The sequence below is a fragment of the Dendrobates tinctorius genome, unplaced genomic scaffold (assembly GCF_039654945.1).
Source record: "Dendrobates tinctorius isolate UK_male_01 unplaced genomic scaffold, ASM3965494v1 ptg000055l, whole genome shotgun sequence".
NCBI lineage: Eukaryota > Metazoa > Chordata > Amphibia > Anura > Dendrobatidae > Dendrobates > Dendrobates tinctorius.
Genome location: NW_027361723.1, coordinates 1,102,763 through 1,122,502, shown reverse-complemented (window position 1 = coordinate 1,122,502; position 19,740 = coordinate 1,102,763). Strand labels below are relative to the sequence as shown.

The 19,740-nt window shown below is 45.2% G+C and overlaps 1 protein-coding gene across 3 annotated transcripts in view; it reads right to left on the bottom strand.

Annotated features, from left to right (window-relative positions):
• The window catches only part of LOC141091582 (uncharacterized), a 34,621-nt gene extending 15,478 nt beyond the window's left edge, over positions 1 to 19,143 (bottom strand). The window contains exons 1-3 of one of the 3 annotated variants that reach the window (XM_073577246.1): positions 19,122 to 19,143; positions 13,760 to 13,885; positions 8,758 to 8,861 (exon numbers count right to left, since the gene is read on the bottom strand). In XM_073577246.1, coding sequence (XP_073433347.1) covers positions 8,758 to 8,835 — 78 coding nt within the window. In that variant the 5' untranslated portion in view covers positions 8,836 to 8,861; positions 13,760 to 13,885; positions 19,122 to 19,143. Of the gene's footprint in view, positions 1 to 8,757; positions 8,862 to 13,759; positions 13,886 to 16,504; positions 16,742 to 19,121 lie in introns of those variants that run through there. The other 2 variants (XM_073577244.1, XM_073577245.1) reach the window with 2 other exon arrangements.
• Positions 19,144 to 19,740: the final 597 nt, after the last annotated feature.

Sequence of the window (19,740 nt, the reverse complement as noted above, 5' to 3'; positions counted from 1 at the left end):
TGCAAATGAGAATAAAGTTGATCCTTCTACAATGTGACAGCCCTTTAGATATTTGTAGACAGCTATTAAGTCTCCTCTCAGTCTTCTCTTTTGCAAACTAAACATTCCCAAATCCTGCAACCTTTCCTCATAAGACAGGGTTTGCAGACCGGTCACCATTCTGGTCGCTCTTTTCTGAACTTGCTCCAGTTTGTTGATGTCTTTTTTAAAATGTGGTGCCCAAAACTGGACACAATATTCCAGATGAGGTCTGACCAAAGAGGAGTAGAGGGAAATAATGACTTCACGTGATCTAGACTGTATGCTTCTGTTAATACATCCTAGAATTGCATTTGCCTTTTTTGCTGCTGCATCACACTGTTGACTCATATTCAGTCTGTGATCTATTAGTATACCCAAGTCTTTTTCACATGTGCTGTCACTTAGCCCTATTCCTCCCATTCTATATATGCTTTTTTCATTTTTATTGCCCAGATGTAGTACTTTGCATTTCTCCCTGTTAAAAACCATTCTGTTAGTTGCTGCCCACTTCTCCAGTTTATTTAAATCTTTTTGAATCCTCTCTCTCTCCTCTCTAGTATTAGCTATCCCTCCTAGCTTTGTGTCATCAGCAAATTTAATCAGTTTACCCTCAATTCCTTCATCTAAATCGTTGATAAAGATGTTGAACAATACAGGGCCCAGGACAGAGCCCTGTGGTATCCCACTTGAGACATTCTTCCAACTGGATGTGCAGCCATTTACGACCACTCTTTGGGTCCGATCACTAAGCCAGTTATGAATCCACCTAACAGTTGCCTTGTCCATTCCATACTTAGTCATTTTTTCAATAAGGATTGTATGAGAGACTTTGTCAAATGCTTTGCTGAAGTCAAGATATACTATATCTACAGCATTTCCTTGATCCACCCAATCAGTGATACCGTCATAGAAGGAAATTAAGTTAGTCTGACATGACTTATCAGTTACAAACCCATGCTGACTCTGTTTAATCACTTCATTCTTATCCAGGTATTGACATACATGTTGTTTAATAATTTGTTCAAAGATCTTTCCTGGTATAGAAGTCAGACTCACCGGCCTATAGTTGCCTGGGTCCATTCAGGGGATATTATTACTTGTGAGGGGACATTCAGGGGACATTATAACTTGAGGGGACATTCAGGGGACATTATTACTTGTGAGGGGACATTCAGGAGATATTATTACTTGTGAGGCGACATTCAGGGGATATTATCACTTGTGAGGGAACATTCAGGGGATATTATTACTTGTGAGGGAACATTCAGGGGATATTATAACTTGTGAGGCGACATTCAGGGGATATTATCACTTGTGAGGGAACATTCAGGGGATATTATTACTTGTGAGGGAACATTCAGGGGATATTATTACTTGTGAGGGGACATTCAGGGGATATTATTACTTGTGAGGGGACATTCAGGGGACATTATTACTTGTGAGGGGACATTCAGGGGATATTATTACTTGTGAGGCGACATTCAGGGGATATTATCACTTGTGAGGGAACATTCAGGGGATATTATTACTTGTAAGGGAACATTCAGGGGATATTATTACTTGTGAGGCGACATTCAGGGGATATTATTACTTGTGAGGGGACATTCAGGGGATATTATTACTTGTGAGGGGACATTCAGGGGATATTATTACTTGTGAGGCGACATTCAGGGGATATTATCACTTCTGAGGGAACATTCAGGGGATATTATTACTTGTGAGGGAACATTCAGGGGATATTATTACTTGTGAGGCGACATTCAGGGGATATTATCACTTGTGAGGGAACATTCAGGGGATATTATTACTTGTGAGGGAACATTCAGGGGATATTATCACTTCTGAGGGGACATTCAGGGGATATTACTACTTGCGAGGGAACATTCAGGGGATATTATCACTTGTGAGGGGACATTCAGGGGATATTATTACTTGTGAGGGGACATTCAGGGGACATTATAACTTGTGAGGGGACATTCAGGGGACATTATAACTTGTGAGGGGACATTCAGGGGACATTATTACTTGTGAGGGGACATTCAGGAGATATTATCACTTGTGAGGGAACATTCAGGGGATATTATCACTTGTGAGGGAACATTCAGGGGATATTATCACTTGTGAGGGAACATTCAGGGGATATTATTACTTGTGAGGGGGAACATTCAGGAGATATTATTACTTGTGAGGGGGAACATTCAGGGGATATTATTACTTGTGAGGGAACATTCAGGGGATATTATCACTTGTGAGGGGACATTCAGGGGATATTATCACTTGTGAGGGGACATTCAGGGGATATTATCACTTGTGAGGGGACATTCAGGGGATATTATCACTTGTGAGGGGACATTCAGGTGATATTATTACTTGTGAGGGGACATTCAGGGGACATTATTACTTGTGAGGGAACATTCAGGGGATATTATTACTTGTGAGGGAACATTCAGGGGATATTATTACTTGTGAGGGGACATTCAGGGGACATTATTACTTGTGAGGGAACATTCAGGGGATATTATTACTTGTGAGGGAACATTCAGGGGATATTATTACTTGTGAGGGAACATTCAGGGGATATTATTACTTGTGAGGGGACATTCAGGGGATATTATTACTTGTGAGGGGACATTCAGGGGATATTATCACTTGTGAGGGAACATTCAGGGGATATTATCACTTGTGAGTGAACATTCAGGGGATATTATTACTTGTGAGGGGACATTCAGGGGACACTATTACTTGTGAGGGGACATTCAGGGGACATTATCACTTGTGAGGGAACATTCAGGGGATATTATCACTTGTGAGGGAACATTCGGGGGATATTATTACTTGTGAGGGTACATTCAGGAGATATTATTACTTGTGAGGGGACATTCAGGGGATATTATCACTTGTGAGGGAACATTCAGGGGATATTATTACTTGTGAGGGTACATTCAGAGATATTATTACTTGTGACGGTACATTCAGAGATATTATTACTTGTGAGGGAACTTTCAAGGGACATTATTACTTGTGAGGGGACATTCAGGGGACATTATTACTTGTGAGGGGACATTCAGGGGACATTATTACTTGTGAGGGGACATTCAGGGGATATTATTACTTGTGAGGGGACATTCAGGGGATATTATCACTTGTGAGGGGACATTCAGGGGACATTATTACTTGTGAGGGGACATTATTACTTGTGAGGGGACATTCAGGGGACATTATTACTTGTGAGGGGACATTCAGGGGATATTATTACTTGTGAGGGGACATTCAGGGGATATTATCACTTGTGAGGGGACATTCAGGGGATATTATCACTTGTGAGGGGACATTCAGGGGATATTATTACTTGTGAGGGAACATTCAGGGGATATTATTACTTGTGAGGGGACATTCAGGGGACATTATTACTTGTGAGGGAACATTCAGGGGACATTATTACTTGTGAGGGGACATTCAGGGGACATTATTACTTGTGAGGGGACATTCAGGGGATATTATCACTTGTGAGGGGACATTCAGGGGATATTATCACTTGTGAGGGGACATTCAGGGAATATTATTACTTGTGAGGGAACATTCAGGGGACATTATTACTTGTGAGGGGACATTCAGGGGATATTATTACTTGTGAGGGGACATTCAGGGGACATTATTACTTGTGAGGGAACATTCAGGGGACATTATTACTTGTGAGGGGACATTCAGGGGACATTATTACTTGTGAGGGAACATTCAGGGGATAGTATTACTTGTGAGGGGATATTCAGGGGATATTATTACTTGTGAGGGGACATTCAGAGGACATTATTACTTGTGAGGGGACATTCAGGGGACATTATCACTTGTGAGGGAACATTCGGGGGATATTATCACTTGTGAGGGGGACATTCGGGGGACATTATCACTTGTGAGGGGACATTCAGGGGACATTATTACTTGTGAGGGGACATTCAGGGGACATTATTACTTGTAAGGGGACATTCAGGGGACATTATTACTTGTGAGGGGACATTCAGGGGACATTATTACTTGTGAGGGGACATTCAGGGGACATTATTACTTGTGAGGGAACAATCAGGGGATATTATTACTTGTGAGGGAACATTCAGGGGATATTATCACTTGTGAGGGAACATTCAGGAGATATTATTACTTGTGAGGGAACATTCAGGGGATATTATCACTTGTGAGGGGACATTCAGGGGATATTATTACTTGTGAGGGGAACATTCAGGGGATATTATTACTTGTGAGGGAACATTCAGGGGATATTATTACTTGTGAGGGGACATTCAGGGGATATTATTACTTGTGAGGGAACATTCAGGGGACATTATTACTTGTGAGGGGACATTCAGGGGATATTACTACTTGTGAGGGGACATTCAGGGGACATTATTACTTGTAAGGGAACATTCAGGGGACATTATTACTTGTGAGGGGACATTCAGGGGACATTATTACTTGTGAGGGAACATTCAGGGGATATTATTACTTGTGAGGGGATATTCAGGGGATATTATTACTTGTGAGGGGACATTCAGAGGACATTATTACTTGTGAGGGGACATTCAGGGGACATTATCACTTGTGAGGGAACATTCGGGGGATATTATCACTTGTGAGGGGGACATTCGGGGGACATTATCACTTGTGAGGGAACATTCAGGGGACATTATCACTTGTGAGGGGACATTCAGGGGACATTATTACTTGTGAGGGGACATTCAGGGGACATTATTACTTGTGAGGGGACATTCAGGGGACATTATTACTTGTGAGGGGACATTCAGGGGACATTATTACTTGTGAGGGGACATTCAGGGGACATTATTACTTGTGAGGGAACAATCAGGGGATATTATTACTTGTGAGGGAACATTCAGGGGATATTATCACTTGTGAGGGAACATTCAGGAGATATTATTACTTGTGAGGGAACATTCAGGGGATATTATCACTTGTGAGGGGACATTCAGGGGATATTATTACTTGTGAGGGGAACATTCAGGGGATATTATTACTTGTGAGGGAACATTCAGGAGATATTATTACTTGTGAGGGAACATTCAGGGGATATTATCACTTGTGAGGGGACATTCAGGGGATATTATTACTTGTGAGGGGACATTCAGGGGCTATTATTACTTGTGAGGGGACATTCAGGGGATATTATTACTTGTGAGCGGACATTCAGGGGATATTATTACTTGTGAGGGGGACATTCAGGGGATATTATTACTTGTGATGGGACATTCAGGGGATATTATTACTTGTGAGGGGGAACATTCAGGAGATATTATTACTTGTGAGGGGGAACATTCAGGGGATATTATCACTTGTGAGGGAACATTCAGGGGATATTATCACTTGTGAGGGGACATTCAGGGGATATTATCACTTGTGAGGGGACATTCAGGTGATATTATTACTTGTGAGGGGGACATTCAGGGGATATTATTACTTGTGAGGGGACATTCAGGGGATATTATTACTTGTGAGGGGACATTCAGGGGATATTATTACTTGTGAGGGGGACATTCAGGGGATATTATTACTTGTGAGGGAACATTCAGGAGATATTATTACTTGTGAGGGAACATTCAGGGGATATTATTACTTGTGAGGGGGAACATTCAGGGGATATTATTACTTGTGAGGGAACATTCAGGGGATATTATCACTTGTGAGGGAACATTCAGGGGATATTATCACTTGTGAGGGAACATTCAGGGGATATTATTACTTGTGAGGGAACATTCAGGGGATATTATTACTTGTGAGGGGACATTCAGGGGATATTATTACTTGTGAGGGAACATTCAGGGGACATTATTACTTGTGAGGGGACATTCAGGGGATATTACTACTTGTGAGGGGACATTCAGGGGACATTATTACTTGTAAGGGAACATTCAGGGGACATTATTACTTGTGAGGGGACATTCAGGGGACATTATTACTTGTGAGGGAACATTCAGGGGATATTATTACTTGTGAGGGGATATTCAGGGGATATTATTACTTGTGAGGGGACATTCAGGGGACATTATCACTTGTGAGGGAACATGCGGGGGATATTATCACTTGTGAGGGGGACATTCGGGGGACATTATCACTTGTGAGGGAACATTCAGGGGACATTATCACTTGTGAGGGGACATTCAGGGGACATTATTACTTGTGAGGGGACATTCAGGGGACATTATTACTTGTGAGGGGACATTCAGGGGACATTATTACTTGTGAGGGGACATTCAGGGGACATTATTACTTGTGAGGGGACATTCAGGGGACATTATTACTTGTGAGGGAACAATCAGGGGATATTATTACTTGTGAGGGAACATTCAGGGGATATTATCACTTGTGAGGGAACATTCAGGAGATATTATTACTTGTGAGGGAACATTCAGGGGATATTATCACTTGTGAGGGGACATTCAGGGGATATTATTACTTGTGAGGGGAACATTCAGGGGATATTATTACTTGTGAGGGAACATTCAGGAGATATTATTACTTGTGAGGGAACATTCAGGGGATATTATCACTTGTGAGGGGACATTCAGGGGATATTATTACTTGTGAGGGGACATTCAGGGGCTATTATTACTTGTGAGGGGACATTCAGGGGATATTATTACTTGTGAGGGGACATTCAGGGGATATTATTACTTGTGAGGGGGACATTCAGGGGATATTATTACTTGTGATGGGACATTCAGGGGATATTATTACTTGTGAGGGGGAACATTCAGGAGATATTATTACTTGTGAGGGGGAACATTCAGGGGATATTATCACTTGTGAGGGAACATTCAGGGGATATTATCACTTGTGAGGGGACATTCAGGGGATATTATCACTTGTGAGGGGACATTCAGGTGATATTATTACTTGTGAGGGGGACATTCAGGGGATATTATTACTTGTGAGGGGACATTCAGGGGATATTATTACTTGTGAGGGGACATTCAGGGGATATTATTACTTGTGAGGGGGACATTCAGGGGATATTATTACTTGTGAGGGAACATTCAAGGGATATTATTACTTGTGAGGGGGAACATTCAGGGGATATTATTACTTGTGAGGGGGAACATTCAGGGGATATTATTACTTGTGAGGGAACATTCAGGGGATATTATCACTTGTGAGGGAACATTCAGGGGATATTATCACTTATGAGGGAACATTCAGGGGATATTATTACTTGTGAGGGGGAATATTCAGGGGATATTATTACTTGTGAGGGAACATTCAGGGGATATTATTACTTGTGAGGGAACATTCAGGGGATATTATTACTTGTGAGGGAACATTCAGGGGATATTATCACTTGTGAGGGGGAACATTCAGGGGATATTATTACTTGTGAGGGGGAACATTCAGGGGATATTATTACTTGCGAGGGGACATTCAGGGGATATTATTACTTGCGAGGGAACATTCAGGGGATATTATCACTTGTGAGGGGACATTCAGGGGATATTATTACTTGTGAGGGGACATTCAGGGGATATTATTACTTGTGAGGGGACATTCAGGGGATATTATTTCTTGTGAGGGAACATTCAGGGGATATTATTACTTGTGAGGGAACATTCAGGAGATATTATTACTTGTGAGGGGGAACATTCAGGGGATATTATTACTTGTGAGGGAACATTCAGGGGATATTATTACTTGTGAGGAGGACATTCAGGGGATATTATTACTTGTGAGGGGGAACATTCAGGGGATATTATTACTTGTGAGGGAACATTCAGGGGATATTATTACTTGTGAGGAGGACATTCAGGGGATATTGTCACTTGTGAGGAGACATTCAGGGGATATTATTACTTGTGAGGGGAACATTGAGAGAATATTATTACTTGTGAGGGGGACATGCTGTCTTTTCATTTTTTCATGTATTTTGGAGTTTTTTTAATTGTTTAAGCAATTACATCATCGGCCATGTTATAGAAATCATGTCTACTATGTCTGAAACTAGATTATGAAGAAGACCTCGGTTGAAACGCGTTGATCAGTTTTTGTTTGCAGTGTGCCCGACAAATTGTGCCAGATTATGTTTTTATTCAAGATGGATTAAAGACTACCATATATTTTTTAGCTGTCCTAAGCATCGCTGGATTTCCTTTCCTTTTTGTTCAGTCTGCTCGCTCGGATCCTTGCTGGGCGGAGGTCAGCAGAGAGGAGTTCGTACGCGGTTTGCGGTGAGCTGACTACACCTTTTTTTTACTACTTTAGTAGAGGGCACTGGGGCCATTAGTACTTTATAATAGGGTACTATGGCTATTTTACTTTAAAAGAGGGAACAGAGAATTATAGTCTTGCACAGAATTTGGCTTGGGACCAGCTCTCAGAATTTAAGTTTGGGAACCCACTGCTCTAGATATAGAGGAGGCCTTACCACTATATGTGAAGTTAGCTGCAAATCTCTCGTCCTCTCTCCCAGACTCACTACATCTGACTCTCTAGGTTCCTGGTCCTCTCCTCTTCATTACCAGGTGCCTTCTTGCCATTCTCATTTCCTGTACATTCTTATTGTTGTTACACCAAACTCTTCACATTTTCTGCGGTTACCTTGATTTATGCCACTTTGAAGGTCTGGAAGTCATTGTACAGGACACTGGATTGTACCTGATACTTCCTATTATATATTATTATGTATTTTCATAGGTTAAAATTAAAACAATAAAAACCAGAGAAATATAGAGACGTCACCTCTCCGGTCAACAGGTAGATGATCTCCAGGGTGACACTTAATATTCTTCTGGTAATCTCGTTCCGGTCCTTGTCCATCTTTCGTGAGTCATTCAGGAGCAGGACTGTTTAGGATGGGAATATAAGACAAGTGTATGACCCGGCATTCATGAAATAAGAGCGGCTCTGACATTGTTTGTGAACTACAGAGCCTTCACCGCATGCATTAAACGAGCATGTTCCACACAGGATTTGTGATCTATCCACCAGCTATGACATCAACGTCAAACACAGCTGCTGTCTACACCTCTGGGACCAGCATTTATTTGGTTAACTGAGATACCCCAACCCACCAGAAGAGGCAGCCATCCCATCTAGGCGGAGGGGTATAAACATGTGCCTGACTTTTTCTACTTCATGCAGATGTTATTTAGGAAATCATTTTTAGACAGAGGTGAATTTGAATACTTGGGGGGTTGATAATATGGAGGCCAAGAAGAATGTGGCTTAAAGCCTGATTGATTGCGCGTCATGTTGAGTTACTTTTCCAGCATGACCGGACCTAAAGACACCCTGAAAAAAAATTGTAGCTATAGGTTACAATTTTTTGGGAGGATGTGAGCGCTTAGGTTTATTCTGGGGCATTTTGGACACTTATGGAAAGGACACGTCCATTCAGCTTTTCTGACTCAGGCAGATGTGGAGTAAGAGGAATCCTCCGATGGAGGCGATGAGGGACAGGCGACTGTGTCAGATGGACAGTGAAGGTGAACAGTGACTGTCTGGGACTTCATCAGTCACCCAATATAATAATTGTTCTTTAGACTGAGGTTACATGGACAACCTAAAGGAGAACTGCTTGGCTACATTGCATAGAATACGCGTCATGTCACAGGAGCCTTCGATGAGGCAAGAAGTGATATTAGGTATTCAATATGAACGGACTGGAAATCCAGTGAGGCGCATGTGGTAAAACTCCGAAAATACTATATTACCAAAAATGAATAAAATTCAAAAACAGAGATGGAGTCACCAGCGGCGCACTGACCAACGCGCTTGGGCTAAGGAGCCTTATTCATGGTACTATATAATATGCAAGGTACAACATATATGTATATACAAACAGAATCAGGATCACATGGCACATGTCGACCAACGCAGATGGAGGTAGAGAAGCCGCACACCTGACACAGATTGCCTGACCAGCAGTGAACAGGTTAATGAAATGCATTAACAAAACCGGGTGTGTGATACAATTGCAGACATTTACATAAAAACAACTAGACAAAAGCAAAAACAGAAGGGAGGAAAGGAAGGGAAAGGAAGGAAAGGAAAGGAAGGGAAAGGAAGGAAAGGAAAGGAAGGGAAAGGAAGGAAAGGAAAGGAAGGGAAAGGAAGGGAAAGGAAGGGAAAGAAAGGAAGGGAAAGGAAGGGAAGGAAGGAAAGAGTAGTGCCATGTTATGTTCTAAACAACGTGTGGGAATTGAGGGAAGAGAAAAAAAAAAAAAACACACACCCACCTCTTTTCCCTTTCCTTCTCCCATTTCTTCCCTTCCTCTTAGTTCTCGTTATCTCGCTCTTAATTGTACTGTAAGATAAGATCATGTCTGATATTGAGGCCTGAGGGAAATCGGCTTTTAAAGGTACATCTCACATAGCGAGATCGTTGAAAAGTCACCAATTTTGTGACACAGCAGCGATCTCGCTACATGTGACACATAGCGGCGACCGTCCCCCTCCGCTGGATATCGCTGATCGTGCTCGAATGTCATGGGCCACTTTTCATCGTCGGCGTCCTGCTGGCCAGCATGTATCGCTGTGTTTGACCCCGACGAGCGACCTCGTTGGCGATGCAGAACTCAGGGACAAGGTCCCAATGACCGCCGAGGTCGTTATACGGATCGCCGCATCGCTCCTGCGTCGGTGAAGAGATCTGCCTGTTTGACATCTTACTAGCGACGTACCAGCGATCCTTACCAGGTCGTATCGTTGTCGGGATCGCTGGTGCGTCACTAAGTGTATCGGGACCCTTATTTAGTCTGAAGATCCAGAAGGATTCTCTGTTAAGAACTTTCCTTCTGAGATGTCCTCCACTGTGAGGTTTGTGGACTTTTTTCTGTTTTTAGTGGCAAAGAAAAAGAGTCCATCGTATCATACAATTAAGATGTATAGTACGAGTTATTGTTAATGGTTTCAACACTCCAATTAATTATTTTACTAATTATTGATTTCATTCAGTGGCGCCTGTCCAGGAGACCAGGATTATATTACTCTGTAAGTTACTTTATGATTTTGGTGGTATATACTTATTACTTAGTGTTGTTTCTAGATACGCTCATTCCTATAGTGTGCAATGTGGACGCACTGACACCTGGCGGTGTCTCTTGCACTTTATTATATTTTTACTTGTGGATTTTTCTAAATATATGGACTTTATATGTATTTTATATATATATTTGTAATTTACATTCTTTGGGCACTTTATATATGATGTGTTTTTGACATCTTTATGACTTGTTTACACTCTATATAGTTTTTCACTGCGATATAATCCACATAATTTTACTATATACAGTGGGGAAAAAAAGTATTTAGTCAGTCAGCAATAGTGCAAGTTCCACCACTTAAAAAGATGAGAGGCGTCTGTAATTTACATCATAGGTAGACCTCAACTATGGGAGACAAACTGAGAAAAAAAAATCCAGAAAATCACATTGTCTGTTTTTGTTTCATTTTATTTGCATATTATGGTGGAAAATAAGTATTTGGTCAGAAACAAGCAATCAAGATTTCTGGCTCTCACAGACCTGTAACTTCTTCTTTGAGAGTCTCCTCTTTCCTCCACTCATTACCTGTAGTAATGGCACCTGTTTAAACTTATCAGTATAAAAAGACACCTGTGCACACCCTCAAACAGTCTGACTCCAAACTCCACTATGGTGAAGACCAAAGAGCTGTCAAAGGACACCAGAAACAAAATTGTAGCCCTGCACCAGGCTGGGAAGACTGAATCTGCAATAGCCAACCAGCTTGGAGTGAAGAAATCAACTGTGGGAGCAATAATTAGAAAATGGAAGACATACAAGACCACTGATAATCTCCCTCGATCTGGTGCTCCACGCAAAATCCCACCCCGTGGGGTCAGAATGATCACAAGAACGGTGAGCAAAAATCCCAGAACCACGCGGGGGGACCTAGTGAATGACCTGCTGAGAGCTGGGACCAATGTAACAAGGCCTACCATAAGTAACACACTACGCCACCATGGACTCAGATCCTGCAGTGCCAGACGTGTCTCACTGCTTAAGCCTGTACATGTCCGGGCCCGTCTGAAGTTTGCTAGAGAGCATTTGGATGATCCAGAGGAGTTTTGGGAGAATGTCCTATGGTCTGATGAAACCAAACTGGAACTGTTTGGTAGAAACACAACTTGTCGTGTTTGGAGGAAAAAGAATACTGAGTTGCATCCATCAAACACCATACCTACTGTAAAGCATGGTGGTGGAAACATCATGCTTTGGGGCTGTTTCTCTGCAAAGGGGCCAGGACGACTGATCCGGGTACATGAAAGAATGAATGGGGCCATTTTCGTGAGATTTTGAGTGCAAACCTCCTTCCATCAGCAAGGGCATTGAAGATGAAACGTGGCTGGGTCTTTCAACATGACAATGATCCAAAGCACACCGCCAGGGCAACGAAGGAGTGGCTTCGTAAGAAGCATTTCAAGGTCCTGGAGTGGCCTAGCCAGTCTCCAGATCTCAACCCTATAGAAAACCTTTGGAGGGAGTTGAAAGTCCGTGTTGCCAAGCGAAAAGCCAAAAACATCACTGCTCTAGAGGAGATCTGCATGGAGGAATGGGCCAACATACCAACAACAGTGTGTGGCAACCTTGTGAAGACTTACAGAAAACGTTTGACCTCTGTCATTGCCAACAAAGGATATATCACAAAGTATTGAGATGAAATTTTGTTTCTGACCAAATACTTATTTTCCACCATAATATGCAAATAAAATGAAAAAAAAACAGACAATGTGATTTTCTGGATTTTTTTTTCTCAGTTTGTCTCCCATAGTTGAGGTCTACCTATGATGTAAATTACAGACGCCTCTCATCTTTTTAAGTGGTGGAACTTGCACTATTGCTGACTGACTAAATACTTTTTTTCCCCACTGTACAAACTGGACATTTGCACTCTTGTATAAGCATACAGACATTTGTTTTTATTTAACATTGATCCTATATTGCTCTTATCATGTGATATTAATAAAATTTATATTACTCTGAATTATTTGGACTTTTTGGTCGGCTTTTTTCTGTGTTTTTATGTCGGTCTGTAGCTTTGTTGTCCCCAATGTCTGCTGCTTGACCTTGTTGTAATGGACTGCTGTCTTAGAAATTTTAAGGATGGAGGCAACATGACGCTCACTGTATCCCTCTCCTAGTAAAGCCAGAACTGAGCCCTTCTTTTCCTCGCTCAAGACTTTTCTTTTCACCTCCGTTGGCATGGTTACAAGTTATTTTTTCATTCCTATTACTTTTGGGATATTACTAGCACTTGTTTTGCCATCTAGCTCGTCCTATAGCACGAGGATCGTGAACACCACAGCAGGGGTTTTATACTTTCCTTCGGTAGATAAGATTTGGTTCATGTGATCACCTAATCAGCAGCACATTAAGTAGAATGAGGTGTACTCTGGTTGGAATTCAGCTGACACTGGAATGGAATGGCTGTCAGACATGGAGAGAAGCGGATTTTTATAACACTGTGCAGTGGGCTCTTAATTTTTCCAGAGCGGTATGTTCTACCTTACATATTATACACTACCATGGATAAGGCTCCTTAGCCCAAACATGTTGGTCAGTGCACCGCTGGTGACTCCATCTCTGTTTTTGAATTTTATTTTTGGTAATAACCTTTTTTCAAAATGTTACCACATGTGCCTCGCTGGATTTCCAATCCCTTTCATATTGAATACTGAAGATTTTGCCTTGCTCCAGGCCATCCGCGCGGGACCTCTCACCTGTATTCCCACAACGAGGTGAGCAGACTTTTCTTCCTTAATTTTTCACTGAAGAAGAGACATTGTCCAGTGTTCACAGCGAGTGGGGACAGGTTCTGGAGGCGGCCGCTCCATACATGACTGTCCCTGAACCGAACAGGCAGAGCAGAGAGAATCAGATTAGTACAAGCAGAAGACGGAGCAACTGAAACTTGGCAGGACGTCTTGTTCCTAGATTGGCACGAAACGAATAAGGTCATCATAAGGGCAATGTACACTCACACCTAGAAAGGTGCGTTCAGTACAGTAATGAAAAATGGAGAGAAAGAAATAAATCTAGCATCAGTCTGGTTCAGCTCCTGGAGACGACCTCAGCGAAGGTCCTGTGTGCACCACAGATACCTCGCAGCCAGGAGACAAATGGATATTCTCTCCCCATCACCTGAGAGACATATTAGTGAGAAGGAGACCCTATAACGATACAGAACGAGGCGCCGAGTGCCGAGGAGCAGAGGGCAGGAAAGTCACCACCGCTCTGCTGACCCCATAACTGCAGAGTCCAGACCTCCTTTGGTATTAGCACAACACAGCATTGTGAGAGGACCAATATGGGGGCATCATACTGTGTGAGGACCAATATGGGGGCATCATACTGTGTGTGGACCAATATGGGGGCATCATACTGTGTGAGGACCAATATGGGGGCATCATACTGTGTGAGGACCAATATGGGGGCATCATACTGTGTGAGGACCAATATGGGGGCATCATACTGTGTGAGGACCAATATGGGGGCATCATACTGTGTGTGGACCAATATGGGGGCATCATACTGTGTGTGGACCAATATGGGGGCATCATACTGTGTGAGGACCAATATGGGGGCATCATACTGTGTGAGGACCAATATGGGGGCATCATACTGTGTGAGGACCAATATGGGGGCATCATACTATGTGAGGACCAATATGGGGGCATCATACTGTGTGAGGACCAATATGGGGGCATCATACTGTGTGAGGACCAATATGGGGGCATCATACTGTGTGAGGACCAATATGGGGGCATCATACTGTGTGTGGACCAATATGGGGGCATCATACTGTGTGAGGACCAATATGGGGGCATCATACTGTGTGAGGACCAATATGGGGGCATCATACTGTGTGTGGACCAATATGGGGGCATCATACTGTGTGAGGACCAATATGGGGGCATCATACTGTGTGAGGACCAATATGGGGGCATCATACTGTGTGATGACCAATATGGGGGCATCATACCGTGTGTGATGACCAATATGGGGGCATCATACTGTGTGCGCAGGGCCAATATGGGGGCATCATACTGTGTGAGGACCAATATGGGGGCATCATACTGTGTGAGGACCAATATGGGGGCATCATACTGTGTGAGGACCAATATGGGGGCATCATACTGTGTGAGGACCAATATGGGGGCATCATACTGTGTGATGACCAATATGGGGGCATCATACCGTGTGTGATGACCAATATGGGGGCATCATACTGTGTGCGCAGGGCCAATATGGGGGCATCATACTGTGTGCGCAGGGCCAATATGGGGGCATCATACTGTGTGTGAGGACCAATATGGGGGCATCATACTGTGTGCACAGGGCCAATATGGGGGCATCCTACTGTGTGCCAAGGGGCCAATATGGGGGCATCATACTGTGTGCGATGCCAATATGGGGGCATCATACTGTGTGCGCAGGGCCAATATGGGGGCATCAAACTGTGTGCGCAGGGCCAATATGGGGGCATCATACTGTGTGTGGACCAATATGGGGGCATCATACTGTGTGCACAGGGCCAATATGGGGGCATCATACCGTGTATGAGGACCAATATGGGGGCATCATACTGTGTGCACAGGGCCAATATGGGGGCATCATACTGTGTGCCAAGGGGCCAATATGGGGGCATCATACTGTGTGCGGTGACAATATGGGGGCATCATACTGTGTGCAGGGCCAATATGGGGGCATCATACTGTGTGCGCAGGGCCAATATGGGGGCATCATACTGTGTGCGCAGGGCCAATATGGGGGCATCATACTGTGTGCGCAGGGCCAATATGGGGGCATCATACTGTGTGCGCAGGGCCAATATGGGGGCATCATACTGTGTGCAGGGCCAATATGGGGGCATCATACCGTGTGTGCAGGGCCAATATGGGGGCATCACACTGTGTACGCAGGGCCAATATGGGGGCATCATACGGTGTGCGCAGGGCCAATATGGGGGCATCATACTGTGTGCGGTGACAATATGGGGGCATCATACTGTGTGCGGTGACAATATGGGGGCATCATACTGTGTGCGGTGACAATATGGGGGCATCATACTGTGTGCGGTGACAATATGGGGGCATCATACTGTGTGCGGTGACAATATGGGGGCCATGACACCAGTACCATATCACGGGGACCACTAGTGGGGTTGACCAGGAGAGTGTTTCTGAGTGAACGCACATACAGGATTAGGGCGCTGTCTGTGACTCTCCGGCAGCTGCGCTCAGTCAGCGTCTGTGCACACAGTGCGGATCTGCAGCAGTTTTCCATGCGGTGTACAGCACCATGTGATCCTATGGAAAACAAAAACCACTGTGCACACGTCAGTTCATGTCACTACGCGGATATTCCGCAGCGCTTTTACACCTCTTCCATTCTAGGAATCCGCAGGTGTAGAGACGCAGGAGAAATCCGCAGTAAACCCGCAGGTAAAACGCCGGACATTTCACCTGCGGACTCGGCATATTCTACGCGGAATAATCTGCAGACGAATCGGTAGCGAGGGCACATCCCCTCCGTGCCCGCCTTCCCTCTACCTGTCCTCTCCGTCCTCGCAGCCGGGGTCACGTGACTGCAGCCTGTCAGCTGACCGGCCTTTGTCTTCCGCACTATGGCTTGGAGCTGCTGCCCTTCTCTGACATAACATCTGAATGCTGAAGGACCTGTGATGACGTCATCACCATGTGATCAGTGGTGTCACGTGATCAGTCAGGGTGGAGCTCAGCTGTCTGTGCGAGTCTCTTGCAAGTGACTATAAGCTTAGGGTGTGTGCAGACGCTGCGGATTATCTGCGGTTTTGCCTGCGGTTTGGTCCTGCAGATTCACTATCTCCACAATGGTGGAGATAAGAACCCGCAGCGGTTTCCGCACAAAGAATTGACATGCAATTCTTTCTGCGGATTCAAAACCGCAGCAAATCCGCGCAGATTTTTCCGCAGCGTCGGCACAGCGGTTTTTTTTTCCCATTCATTTGAATGGTCCTGTACACCGCAGCTAAAACTGCTGCGGGTCCGCAGCGGCCAAAAACGCTGCAGAAACGCAGCGGAATCCGCGGCGTGTGCACGCAGCCTAAGAGGTGGACGAGGCGCAGTGTGTGACTTCTCCCTGGTGGTGACTGATGGCCGCGCTCCTGGCTCATCACTGCGCAAAGTTATCACAAGTTCTGGGTTTTGTCACTTTTTGAGGATTAACCGCAGGTTCTCTATGTGACGAGATCTGGAGTTTCCTACCAAGGAGCTGAAATGTCAATGTTTTGTTCACCGACCACTTACATCTCAGTTTTCCCCTCTGACTTGGTCTCCATAATGTGGAAAAAGCTTCATCACCCCCCCCCCCCCAAGGATGAGAAGCCCCCACACATTGTGAGTGACCCCCTCCATGGATGAGAAGCCCCCACACATTGTGAGTGACCCCCTCCATGGATGAGAAGCCCCCGCACATTGTGAGTGATCCCCTCCATAGATGAGAATCCTCCCCGCACATTGTGAGTGATCCCCTCCATAGATGAGAATCCTCCCCGCACATTGTGAGTGCCCCCCTCCATGGATGAGAAGCCCCCACACATTGTGAGTGACCCCCTCCATGGATGAGAATCCTCCCCGCACATTGTGAGTGACCCCCTCCATAGATGAGAATCCTCCCCGCACATTGTGAGTGACCCCCTCCATGGATGAGAAGCCCCCGCACATTGTGAATGATCCCCTCCATAGATGAGAATCCTCCCCGCACATTGTGAGTGACCCCCTCCATGGATGAGAAGCCCCCCCGCACATTGTGAGTGACCCCCTCCATGGATGAGAAGCCCCCGCACATTGTGAGTGACCCCCTCCATGGATGAGAAGCCCCCGCACATTGTGAGTGACCCCCTCCATGGATGAGAAGCCCCCGCACATTGTGAGTGACCCCCTCCATGGATGAGAAGCCCCCGCACATTGTGAGTGACCCCCTCCATGGATGAGAAGCCCCCACACATTGTGAGTGACCCCCTCCATAGATGAGAAGCCCCCACACATTGTGAGTGACCCCCTCCATAGATGAGAAGCCCCCGCACATTGTGAGTGACCCCCTCCATAGATGAGAAGCCCCCACACATTGTGAGTGACCCCCTCCATGGATGAGAAGCCCCCGCACATTGTGAGTGATCCCCTCCATGGATGAGAAGCCCCCACACATTGTGAGTGATCCCCTCCATGGATGAGAAGCCCCCACACATTGTGAGTGATCCCCTCCATGGATGAGAAGCCCCCACACATTGTGAGTGATCCCCTCCATGGATGAGAAGCCTCAACACATTGTGAGTGATCCCCTCCATGGATGAGAAGCCTCAACACATTGTGAGTGACCCGCTCCACGGATGAGAAGCCTCAACACATTGTGATTGACCCCCTCCACGGATGAGAAGCCCCCGCACATTGTGAGTGATCCCCTCCATGGATGAGAAGCCCCCACACATTGTGAGTGATCCCCTCCATGGATGAGAAGCCCCCACACATTGTGAGTGATCCCCTCCATGGATGAGAAGCCTCAACACATTGTGAGTGATCCCCTCCATGGATGAGAAGCCTCAACACATTGTGAGTGACCCGCTCCACGGATGAGAAGCCTCAACACATTGTGAGTGACCCCCTCCATGGATGAGAAGCCCCCGCACATTGTGAGTGATCCCCTCCATGGATGAGAAGCCCCCACACATTGTGAGTGATCCCCTCCATGGATGAGAAGCCCCCACACATTGTGAGTGATCCCCTCCATGGATGAGAAGCCTCAACACATTGTGAGTGATCCCCTCCATGGATGAGAAGCCTCAACACATTGTGAGTGACCCGCTCCACGGATGAGAAGCCTCAACACATTGTGATTGACCCCCTCCACGGATGAGAAGCCCCCGCACATTGTGAGTGACCCCCCCTTGATGGATGAGAAACCCCCGCACATTGTGAGTGACCCCCTCCATGGATGAGAAGCCCCCACACATTGGGAGTGACCCCTCCATGGATGAGAAGCCCCCACACGAGTGGTCTCAGGAGGCTTTACTGCCATCAGACACAGAACTCATGGCAGAGTCACCTTCTCTTCTCTGGACAATCATTCTTCTACATGTCCTGCTCAGGCTGCCAGGGTTTCATCAGAGGATATAACTGCAGGAGGTACAGAGACTCCAGAGGACGGGGAAAGTCATTCTCTCTGATGAAGTCGACCATGTACAGCTGTGATTTAGTCTGAATTTCTATCCTGAGGTGAAAGTGAATGCAAAAAAATAAAACCCAAGTCTGATTTTTATGTCATATCAGTTTCTAATATAAAAAATGATTTGGAAGCTTCTTGTATCTACTGCAACATCAAAAACAGGCAGTGTAGGGATCGCACACGGTTGGCGATATGCGCTGTCGTTCCCATAGACCCGTCACAATCACAATCAGACATGTCTCTATGATTTAGTGTGGATCACAAAACCCCACAGATATGTGATAACACCCCACGGGTTATAATGAAGACACATTCTGTCCAGGCCTAGGGGCTCGTTCACAGTGGCGTATAACGCAGACGAATGCTATATGTGTGTTGCTGGACAGGACTCGGACTGCGAGCGGCTCCGATCTTCAGATCGGGGTGCGTGTGAAACATCGGACAGCACTCAGATGTCATCCACGTAAAGTTCGATGTGCGCGCATAGAAACGATGGAGA